Source organism: Moschus berezovskii, chromosome 27 (genome assembly GCF_049115385.1).
Source record: "Moschus berezovskii isolate FMDL1 chromosome 27, NW_MosBer_1.0, whole genome shotgun sequence".
NCBI classification, from domain to species: Eukaryota; Metazoa; Chordata; class Mammalia; order Artiodactyla; family Moschidae; genus Moschus; species Moschus berezovskii.
This window is the reverse complement of record NC_142486.1, coordinates 14,637,407-14,649,168: the sequence shown is the minus strand read 5'-3', so window position 1 is coordinate 14,649,168 and position 11,762 is coordinate 14,637,407. Positions and strand designations below refer to the sequence as shown.

At 45.4% G+C, this 11,762-nt stretch overlaps 1 protein-coding gene and 1 non-coding gene across 3 annotated transcripts; one reads left to right on the top strand and one right to left on the bottom strand.

Moving 5' to 3' along the window:
• Positions 1–3,999: 3,999 nt before the first annotated feature.
• On the top strand, positions 4,000–8,250 carry MRPS17 (mitochondrial ribosomal protein S17). 2 transcript variants are annotated; one of them, XM_055409939.2, is made up of 3 exons: positions 4,000–4,082; positions 4,645–4,784; positions 7,830–8,250. In XM_055409939.2, the coding sequence occupies exons 2-3, from the start codon at positions 4,662–4,664 to the stop codon at positions 8,097–8,099; spliced, it is 393 nt and encodes a 130-aa protein (XP_055265914.1). In that variant the 5' UTR covers positions 4,000–4,082; positions 4,645–4,661; the 3' UTR covers positions 8,100–8,250. The 2 variants fall into 2 exon arrangements, with proteins under 2 accessions (XP_055265914.1, XP_055265915.1); XM_055409940.2 differs by having other exon boundaries at positions 4,050–4,135.
• Positions 8,251–10,428: 2,178 nt separating this feature from the next.
• TRNAA-AGC (transfer RNA alanine (anticodon AGC)) lies at positions 10,429–10,501 on the bottom strand. Its single transcript has one exon. It is a non-coding gene; the product is annotated as a tRNA-Ala (tRNA).
• Between the last annotated feature and the right edge of the window lie 1,261 nt (positions 10,502–11,762).

Here is an 11,762-nt window from a genome sequence, read left to right as displayed (position 1 = left end):
ATAGATTCTCTTATGTCCAAAGGGCTTATGGGCTGGGAGAAAAATACTCATTTGGATTTTGATTAATTTTCAGTTTATTAATTTAAGAAACCAAACAACATTCCTTAAGTAGCCAACATTCCTCTAATTATTCGTAGATGTGCAAATAATAAATACTTAAGAATTTCTAAAATGAGATATCCTTACTCTTGTAAACATTGATCAGATTTAAATACATCTAAACATTTCATTAAAGTCACAGACCTAAAATTTCAAATGTTATTAAGTGCCTTAAACACATTAAGAAACAGTTAAGAGGTACTCAGAATATCAAAATAATTATACCAAAACTAGTTGTAAAAATGTCAGACTTTCCTGACAGTTCAGTGGTTAAGACTCCAAGCTCCCAATGCAGGGGTCCTGGGTTCCATCCCTGGTCAGAGAACTAGATCCCATATGCCGCAACTAAAGAGTTCACATGCCACAGCTAAGACTCAGCGATGCTAAATAATATTTTTAAAAATCATAAAAATTTTTAGAAAGGGAAACAACCTTAGTAGTATCTGATGAATGGAAAAGGAAATGTCATATATATGTATATACACAAAATACTATCTATATATTTTACATTATAGATGTATGTGTGTTTATATGTAAATACAAATTCCATCTCTTTATATATACAAAATGAGGCTTCCTTGGTGGTTCAGTGGTAAAGAATCTGCCTGCCAACACAGGAGACATGGGTTTGATCCCTGATCAGGGAAGATACCCTAGAGAAGGAAATGGCAAGCCACTCCAGTATTCTTGCCTGGGAAATCCCGTGGACAGAGGAGCCTGGTGGTCTACAGTCCATGGGGTCGCAAAGAGCTGGACACAACTTAGCAACTAAACAACATCAATAACATATACAAAATACCATAGAATACTAAGTGTCTGACTCCTTGTGGCCCCATGGACTGTAGCCTACCAGGCTCCTCTGTCCATGGGATTCTTCAGGCAAGACTACTGGAGTGGGTTGCCATTCCCTCTCCAAGGGATCTTCCTGACCCAGGGCTCAAACCCGTGTCTCTTAGGTCTCCTGCATTGGCAAGTGGGTTATTTACCACTGGTGCCACCTGGGACCATAGACTGAGTGATTTATAAAAGCAGAAATTAATTGCATACAGTTCTGGAGGCTGGGAAATCCAAGATCAAGGTGCCAAAAGATCTGTGTTAGTAGGGCCCCACTTCCTAGTGCCCTCACACAGTAGAAGGGAGTTTTCTTGGAGTCCTTTTATAAAAGAGATTGAATCCCATTCATGAGGGCAACACCTAATCACTTCCTCAAAGCCCCATCTCCTAATACCTTCACCATGGGGGTCAGGATCCAAAATAAGAATCCTGGAGGATACAAACATGGTCGTGACCATGAAGAGAAATAGATGAGAAGGATGGGTTGCGGGAGGGCAGAGGGAAGAGAGAGGAAGATTGAATATGAGAATGAATGCTGGGTTGGGGCTGATGGCTGAGCAAGAAGCTCATCAAATATGGGGACCTTTAAGTCTTTTCGAAAAAGCATCTAATCTGTATCTTACACCATGAATGATTGCATGTTGTTTTTTGATTTTCTGAGTGCCAACTTCTTTATAGGTTAATTTTCTATTGGTGCAAGCAGCAGAATTGACCCTTCAGGCCACCTCCCCCATGACCCATTATCCCCAGTCACCACCCATTCTCACCAATGGGTCCCACCAATCAGAGCACTCAAGATTCATATTCCTGGAAGGTAATCTGATCGGTCCAGCTTGGGTCTTGTGCTAAATGAAGACAGAGCATATTGATTGGCAAACCCACTATAAGACGAGCAGAGAAAAAGTGAGCCAGGCATTCAGGCAGAGAAAGATTTATTATAGGAAGAAAGAAAGAGAGTGACTGGCTTTAGAGAGAAACCAGTGCCCTCCCTTTACAGCCAACCCTTCTTATACCCTATCAATGGGAAATTGTGCCCCGCAGGGAGGGGCCCTCAGTTTATCTTTAGCCCGCAGCTGGGGTCTTGTGCTCACGTAGTGAAGGGGGTCTCCTGTCAGGTGGTCATGTAGTCTTGAGGAACTGGAACACAGGGTATCGCCTTAAGGGAAAAACAGGATGCCCACCAGGGCAATGTGGCCACTGTGACTTCATCCCTTGTTTGTCAGGTCACCACAATGGGCCATATTTTAACAATACGTTATGAGCCCCTTGAGAATCCTAACAGGTGCAGACACAGGAATTCACAAAGTGCTCTCACCCCAGAAGACAGGACACTAAGGGGTGATGCACCCTATCAAATCCACCAAAATGGTACAAAGATTCTCTTAAACTGAGGACACTGAAGATACAGCAGATTCAGGGAAATAAAAAACAAAAAACCTTTTCAGAGTGTTGCTTATCTGACTATGGTCAGAACTTTCTAAAAGTGAAGCTGTTGTTAATCCCCTCTCAGGGGAGATTCCAGCTAGGAAGGAGATCAACCAACCACTGACACCAGGATAAGAAATTGCAGGAACAAACCCTATCACAAAGTGTTGAACTTTCCGTGGTTCTCATAAAAGCCCATTTACCTTGTCTAAAAGTCCATTTGTTTTCCCAGAGGCCCCTTCTCCCTCCTTCCTTTCCCCTATTAAGTTAGCATATGTTGTTCAGTGGTAAGTCGTGTCCGACTCTTTGCAACCCCATGGACTACAGCATGCCAAACTTTGTGTCTTTCACTGTCTCCCGGAGTTTGCTTGCTCAAACTCATGCCCATTGAGTTAGTGATGCCCTCCAACCATCTCATCCTCTGTTGCCCCTTTCTCCTGATCTCAATCCCCTACTTCTAGTTTTGGTATATATCCCCTACATCTAGTTTTTCAAGTCTCTTCATCTGCTCTTGAGTGCATTTGTGAATAAACCTTGTCTTTTTGCCTGGTGAGCTATCAGTTCATTCACAGTCCCACCACCAACACAAACCTAAATTAGTAGAGGGAAAGTTTTCCTCCCAACAACGGTTGGAAAAAAATCAACAGATGTTTATTCTACCTTTGATGGTGTGAAATGATTTGATTTGCATTAAAAAAAATCACTTTGGGTATGTTATTGGTGTCATTAGCAGGAGAGGTTTTAAGCTTGCTTGTAAAAGAAAGGGATTTAAGTTCATAGCTAGAGGGAAATATATTATCTTGGGAAAGTTTTTGTTTATATGAAATAATGTACATAAAATTATAGTTAAGTAACCCCCTGATGGTTCAGTGGGTAAAGAATCCTCCTGCAACGCTGCATATAAAATAATTACCACTTCTATAGAAAATCAGCTTCCATTTCTGAAATTTCAAACATCTTACACTATCCCCATCACCACCTCTCCTTTTAAATCTATGTGCTAAGTGTGCCCTTGACCTTAATTCTTTATCTGAAAACACACTTCAATCTAAGGACACAATCGCTCTTGTTGTTTTTACATCCGTTAGGTCTCCCCTAGTCTAGCAATTTCCTAACAAGAGCCTCGTATATTCCCAGACTTTCTTCTGAGAAGGCATCAGCAGCAGCCTGCTCATGGCCCATCTAAGATATTCGTAAGTGGCACACGTAAACATGCACCCACATCAGACTTCTCTCCATTTCACAATATTGAGAATTAACACCTAAATTCATACCAGACATAAAGATCTACAGAAGTTTATCTTAAATGCAACTGCTGGGGGTGGAAACGCGTAAGCATTTCAGTCTCAGCGTTTGGCAGCCTCCAGTGTTTCAGTGTTTGATGAATGAAGCTCCTTTTATTTGGAAGGCCTTGTCCAATGTCTGGGAGCTCAACAAAAGCAGAGAGAAACTAAGTGGAATAGGTAAAGTAAAGGCCAAGTCCCCAACGCATCAGGCTAGGTACGGGAGGAGAAAGGAGAGCTCAAGGTCTTCAGCGGAGCCTCAGTCCGCGGCTGCAATTAAGAGGGAGAGGGTGGAGCCCTGTCTTTAACCCCGCCCACGACTGAGAGGACTCGCAGCCAATGAGTGGGCGGCCTGGGGCGGAGCGACCTGCGCACGAGGTGACGCCATCACGCTCCGGTCGGCGCTCTGCCGGGCGTACGCCGAAACTGGGGAGTTCTGAGGTGGGTTGTTCGCGAGTTCAGAAGCGTAGCAACGTGGGAGCCCTCAAGGCGAGGCGAGTCGAGTTACATGATCTTGGGTTTTAGGGGCGAAGGGAGCAATCACCCCAAACCTTCCACAGGCTGGGCGACATGAACACAGTATTAATTGATCTCGAAAGGAATGCCAAGTCAAGGTCTCCGGTGGGGTGGACTCCCGGGCCGCCCCGCCTCAGCCTCGCACGCCCCAAGTACCCGGGCTCTGAGCCTTTAGGGAGAGGCAGCCCAGCGGGATGGAAAGAAATAGGGACGTAAGCGAAGGCCGGCGTTTATTCGCGCTGTTGAGCGCCTTACGGGTTAAATCCTCGAAGCACTTCTGTGAATAAGCCCAGTTTTTATTCCCATTTGGTAGAGGGAAAAACTGAGGCTTGAGGTTAAAATTACAATAGTGAAAGGTGTAAGCACCTCTATAAAGTGGTGATTCCAGAACGCCAACAAAAGCCGTTTATAAACTTGGGCGGTTCTAGTGACAAAATTCTTTTGGTGAGTCACAATCGTCAGGCTAAACTTTGGAATTTATTTTCAGGTGACCAGAGCCACATCATGTCTGTAGTTCGTTCATCCGTCCATGCCAAATGGATCGTGGGTAAGGTGATTGGGACAGCAATGCAAAAAACTGCTAAAGTGAGAGTGACCAGACTTGTTCTGGATCCCTATTTATTAAAGGTAAGGAACATCGCTGTTTGCAGATGGCATTGATGAATCACCAACACGTTCAGGGTTCTGAGCAGAAACGCACTGTTAGGGAAGATGGGCTGAGCCAGTGCTGCACATCAGGCGTTGTGCTGGTCGGTGGGTGTAACACAATGCATGATTCCTGGTTCACACTCACATTTGAGAGACTGCACCGAGTTCATTTCAGTTCAGTCTGATGACACTGCTATAGACCGTCTATATGTAGAGTACCAGAAGCAGGAGGTAAGACTCATTCTTCCTTCCCTGGTTGTTAAAAGAAAGCATTTTTTTTTTTCCAGCCATTCCAGGCCACATGTGGGGTCTGCATTCCCCAACTCGGGACTGAACACATGCCCCCTGCATTGGAAGCACAAAGTCCTCACCACTCGACCACCAGGGAAGTCCCAAGAGCATTTTTGATTATATAAGATCAAGCTGAATCTCCAAAAGGACTTTATCCAGGAACTTCCTTGGCAGTCCAGTGTCATGACTCTGCCTTCCAATAGGGGTTCAATCAGGAATTAAGACCCTACATGCCATGCAGTGCAGCAAAAAAAAAAAAAAAAAAAAGATTTTATCCAGAAGACCAGGTTGGGGACAGGAGGAGTGGGGGAAGTCATTCCAGCCATGGTGAATAGTTCGTGAAAGTTCCTTTAGCCATGTATTCACCTAAAACAAATACACTACCAGTTATTTATACAGCAAAAACAGGTTTACTTATGATCAGCAGAGACTTGCAGATTGGGGTCTGCAACCATGATGAGCCACGTGCAGGTCTCCCACAAAAGTGGAGGTGACCAGAGAGGAGCGTGCTTTTACAGAGGGGAAAGTTGGGAGGGGACGGTAAACAAAGAGTCCATGGCGTTTCATTGGCTGAACTGTTGCTGGGAAAGAAGAGAAGGAGATCTTCCTGTTGAGCTCTGCTGTCATGACAGGGTATGAGAGCTTCCCCTTCTGGTCTCCCAATCCTGAGTTTTTTGCTTTTGTGGTTTAGTAACTTTTATTTTTGACAGCGCTGGGTCTTCATTGCTGTGCATGGGCTCATTAGTTGTGATGCATCGGCTTAGTTGCCCTGAGGCATGTGACCTCTTAGTTCTCCAACCAGGGATTGAGCCCATCCCCGCTGCCCTGGCAGGTGGATTCTTAACCTCAAGATCACCGGGGAAGTCCCTTGACTCTGTTTAATTAAAGTCTCTGTGTATTAATTTCTCACACACGAAAAGGCATGACACTATACTGGAACAACGAGTGCTTTGGTAAGATTGAGCTCAGAGCTTGGCACTAAGTAGGCCTTGTCTTTGAATGAATGTGAGAATGATTGGAATCGGAGTGGGAAGAGTCTCCTGTGTTGTAGTTTTGATTTCAGCCTATGAGAAAAGGAGACAGGAGGTAAGGAAATAGGTGAGGAGGCTATTGCAAATGTCTAGGATGGAAATGGTAAAAGACCAAACGGTCCATGGAGCAGTGAGGATGGAGTGGAAAAGGTAGGTTTCAGGCAGGAAGGTACAGAGTCCTTAATTACGTAGATGTGCTAGGGAGGGAGGGGCAAGTGCCAGGGATGTTTCTGCATGCGAGGTTAGGCACCTTGGTAGGCACAAGTGCTGTTTGTTATCTAGGATCAAAAATACAGGGGCCCTTTCAGGGTCTAGTGAAGCTGGATAGATCCCAGCCAGGAGAAGAACAGCCAATCTCATCATCCTCCCAGCCCTTTGACTGTCTTGAAGCTGCTCTGTAAAATGGCTTGATCCCAAAGCAAAAACAAAAATAAAACCACAGAAGTAAGCTGAAGAGTGACAGCATGGTCACTGGTCTTAGAATCAGAAGACCTTAGTTTGTGTACTGGCTGTTTTTTGTTGTTATTTTTTAATGTTTATTTATTTCTTTTTTGGCTACATCGAGTCCTACTAATAGTTGCATTACGTGGGCTTCTCTCTAGTTGCGGCACTCGGGCTTCGGACCAGGTCGGCTCTGGAGTTGGGGCATGCAGGCTTAGTTGCCTCACGGCATATGGGATCTTAGTTTTCCTGACCAGGAATCAAACCCATGCCCTCTGCGTTGGAAGGTGGATTCTTAACCACGGGACCACCAGGGAAGTCCCCTGGCTATTGCTTGCTAGCTGTGAACCTTACTTAACCTCCCTGAGCTTGTTTTTCTTATCTGTTAAATGGAACTACCTGCTGTGGCGGGGTTGTCTGGAGGGAGAGATATTTCTGGTTCTCATCTGTGGCTATTTTGCAATACTTTGAGCGAGGCATGGAGCTAAGTACTTTACATATATTATAACGTTTTGTTCTCTTGAAAACTTTGGGTGTTTTTTGGCTGGAGAGAAGACTCTGCCAGGAAGGAAGAGTTTGTTTATTTACTTTTATTTTGGGTCTTTGTTGAGGCTCTGCAGCTTCTCTTGTCGCTACACTGGTGCGCAGTAGTTGTGGCGCTCAGGCATAGTTGCCCTGAGGCAACTATGTGGAATCCTAGTTCCCTGACCAGGGAATGAACCCCCATCCCCTACACTGGAAGGTGGATTCTTAATCACTGGATCACCAGGGAAGTCCCAGGAAGTTTAAATAGTGTAGAAAAGGATGATAATTTAGAGCAAGGATACTGCAGGCAGTGGACTGGAGAACTCAGGGACAAGATCAGTTCTGGAAAAGTCATGGTTGTTTTGCTGGAAGCCTCCATAAATATATTGTTGCTCATTCGCTAAGTCATGTCCAACACTTTGTGATCCCATGGACTGCAGCCCACCAGTCTTCCCTGTCCTCCACTGTCTCTCGGAATTTGCTCAGATTCATGTCCATTGAGTCGGTGATGCCGTTCCGTTTCCGTCTAACCATCTCTTCCTCTGCCGCCCTCTTCTTTTGCCCTCAGTCTTTCCCAGCCTCAGGGTGGATTTGAAAGGTGGATTCCATAAGTTTATTACCTGTTTCTTTTCCCCAAGTCCCAGCTTGTTCTCTGGACATTCCCTTTTCAGACTCTCTACTACCTTGCCGGGTCATGAGTGGGAGCTACTGATGTGTTTCCTCCTTCTCTCAACAGTATTTTAATAAGCGGAAAACCTACTTTGCCCACGATGCTCTCCAGCAGTGCACCGTTGGGGATATTGTGCTTCTCAAAGCGCTCCCTGTCCCGAGAACAAAGCATGTGAAGCACGAACTGGCTGAGATCGTTTTCAAAGTCGGACAAGTCGTAGATCCAGTGACGGGAAAGCGCTGTGCAGGAACCACCTACCTGGAGAGCCCAGTTGATCTGGAGACCACCCCCCTAGCCAAAAACCTGGAAGAACTCAATCTCTCCACAACACAGTGAAGGAGGATCGGAAAACAGAGCCGAAAGGGAATTTCAAGTTTACTCTATGGAAAAATTTTTCTCAGTTTCCTCACAAACCGTCCAGTTTCTCGTCTGGTATTTATGAAGTAGCTAAAAGTAAATGAAGTAAAGTCTTTGTGATAATTTTTCATAAACGTTTATGGTCATGTTTCAGATTCCCTTCTTGGTGGATGTACTTTTCTGTTACACAGAATATGCCTAGCAATCCACTACATTGTTTTGTAAGCTCACTGTTTTAGAAGGTATATGTTTTTTTCTCATTCAAAGGAATCTTGAATTTATCTTAAAACTTTTATTTTGGGAGAAGAAAACCTTTTGAGATCATAAACAGATAAGACCACATTAAGTGAATATTTCAGTTCAGGTGCTCAGTCGTTTCCTACTCTTTGTGACCCCTTGAACTGCAGCATTCGAGGCTTCCCTGTCCATCACCAACTCCCAGAGCCTACTCAACTCATGTCCATTGAGTCAGTGATGCCATCCAACCATCTCATCTTCTGTCATCTGCTTCTCCCCCCACCTTCAATCTTTCCCAGCATCAGGGTTTTTTCCAGTGAGTCAGTTCTTTGCATCAGGTTGCCAAAGTATTGGAGTTTTAGCTTCAGCCTCAATCCTTCCAATGAACATTCAGGACTGATTTCCTGAATACTTAGTTTTTATCATATATATTCAAAATTCAAATTTTTCTCTGATTTAACCATAGAAACAATTAATATGCTTGGGTTAGACTTTATCTGATTAAAGTCTGTATTTGAATGTTGGCACGTAGAAAGTAAAACTAAAATTCTATTATATTTCTTTTTTCCTGTATCCTAGGCTAGATTAAATGGGACTGAGTTCTTAAAATCCAATACATTGATGAAGTAGTGGAATTTCTTATCCATGCATCTTTTTTTTTTCCCTGAGCTGCGTCTTTCAGCACTGGGATCTGACCAGTGATTGAACCCGTGCCTGCTGCACTGGGAGCTCAGAGTCTTTTTTTAAAACCTTTCCTTTTGTTTTGGTGTATACAGCTATACAAATTAACAATTAACAATGTTGTGACAGTTTCAGGTGAACAGTGAAAGGACTCAGCCATACATATACACGTATCCATTCTCCCCCCTAATTCCCGGGGGTGTGGAGTCTTTTTGTTAAACTTTTCCTTTTGTATTGATGTATAGCTGATTAACCATGTTGTGACAGTTTCAGGTGAACAGTGAAGGAACTCAGCCATACATATGCACATATCAATTCTCCCCCAAATTCCTGGGAGCGTGGAGTCTTAACCACTGGACTGCCAGGGAAGTCCTTCACACATGCATTGAAGTTGGAGAGTTTCAGAGTTTTACTGCTGACAAACCATGATAACTTAGATTTTGACCTGATGACACACTGAGCTACACATTTCAGTGTTCTGGCTCCCAGAAGGGACTTGGAGCATATTTCAACCTTGGCTAATAAGTGTATTGTGCAAGCACTGGGTTCCAGTAATAACCGCAGGCCCTGCCCTCCCCCCACCCGCCTCCCTCTCCCACCCCACCCCAGGCTTATAATCTCCTGGACAGGTATGCACAAGTGCCTTCATGGCAAACACAGAAGCACATGGGTGTGGGAGAAGTTAGGTGACTTTGCAGAAAAAGTGAGAGAATGCTAGAATTGAGTCTTAAAGGAAGAGTCTCCAGGTTAGTGTGTGAGGAATGCGGAAAGAAAGGCATTCCCTTCCAGGCAGGGGAAGGGAGTGTAAAGTCCTCAAAGGATGAGAGAAGAGTGTAACCATGGCGTTCTGGAGGTGGTGAGCACTCAGGTAGAGAAGTAGGCAGGAGTTAGACGTGGCTCAGACAGTAAAGCGTCTGCCCGGAATGCAGGCGACCCGAGTTCAATCCCTAAGTTGGGAAGATCCCCTGAAGAAGGGAATAGCAACCCACTCTAGTATTCTTGCCTGAAGAAATCCATGGAGCCCGGTGGGCTACAGTCCACAGGGTTGCAAAGAGTCAGACATGACTGAGCAACTCACATTTTCATACTATAAGTGGTAGTGGGTTATTCAGCATTTGGGGAGCGTGGGTGGCACACTGCACAGCATGCAGGCATGTGGGGTCTTGGTTCCTTGACCAGGAGTCAAACCCCCACCCCCTGAAGTGGAAGTGGAGACTCAGCTACTGGGCTACCAGGGAGGTCTGGGTTATGTAACTTTTTAAAAAATATATAGTTATTTGACTGTGCCAGGTCTTAGTTGCAGCTCTCAGGATCTTCCATCTTCATTGTAGCATGAGGGATCCTTAGTTGCATCTTGTGAACTCTTAGTTTTGGGCATGTGGGAATCTAGTTCCCTAACCAGGGATCGAACCCGGGCCCCCTGCATTGCTAGTGCAGAGTCCTAGCTACTGGACCACCAGGGAAGTCCCATGAAACATCTTTAAAGAGTAAGAGTCAGTAAGAAGAACAGCATCAGTGTCAGGAATGAGAAAGATGAGACGGAGGCAGTGACCTGGTCCTAAGACCTGAACTAAGTTGGGCAGGGACGTGAATAGAGATTGGGTGGATGATGTGCCAGGCTCCCAGGGCTTGGCACCAGGGAGGGTGAGCCGAAGGGAGGCACCTCAGTGTTTTATCTAAGTGGGGCTCTGTGGTACCAGTTACCGCAGAGGGAACAGGACACCTGTCCAAGTTATCTTGAAAAGCTCAAATATTTTAAATGTTTACATGTACACACATATGTCATTTTTATCTTAACATAGATATTTTTCCTGACAATCTCATAAAATTCTGCTCCAGGAAGATGCCCTCTGTTGATCCTATGATATTTTAACCTAAGCCACACACCTGTGAAATAAGAGTACCTCCCTCCCCTCAGGAGAAAGCATCGGGTTAATGAAACTTCAGAGCAAAATGATGGTGGGGAAAAAGGTGCAGAATGAGGGACTTAACACTGAACTCAATAGCCAGGTCAGCAAAGACATGCCTACCGAGTTTACATGTCAGGAAAATAGATTTGAAAGATGTCTCCAGAAGTTGCACTGAGAAAGCAGGGGAAGGTGTGAGAAAGTCACATGGACACCACTGGCTTGAAGAGGCCCTGCCTCCCACAGTGCTGATGGGACGTGTCCTTTCCACCCTGGGGAGAGCTCACCCCAGCCTCCCTGTTGGGTCTCTGCATCTTCTACAGTCTCGTGAAGTGTAAGCCAAATCAGGAACTCAGCCTCCAGCCTCCTGTCCCTGAGTGTCTGGGCCTCCTTCATACCTTTGCCTCTCCCTGGTGTGGGCAGATCCTGCCATCCCTTCTCTGTCCACAGGACCCATTTCTGTCCCTGGTGGCTCCTTGCCTTGACATACTAGAACACTGCCCCAGCCAGAGCCGCCTCCTCCTGCCTTCACCTCCCAACCCCAGTCCCACAAGCCCAGTTATTGCCCCCATCACTCCTACGCAAAGACCAGAAGGTAGCAGAGATCTCCCACCCCACCCAGTCCTGAGGGCACTTTTCTCTTTTGGGTCTCCAGCTGGCCTTGAAATGCGCCCCTTGGCGGCGGAGGAGCTCCTTCCCGTTTCTCCCCCCGACCCCCGCCCTTTCTAACTGTCTAGCTCCCCTCCTTTGCATATTTACATATTGGCTGCATGCATATTCAGTGCAGCAGGTGGGAATCTAGTCCCCTGACCAGGGA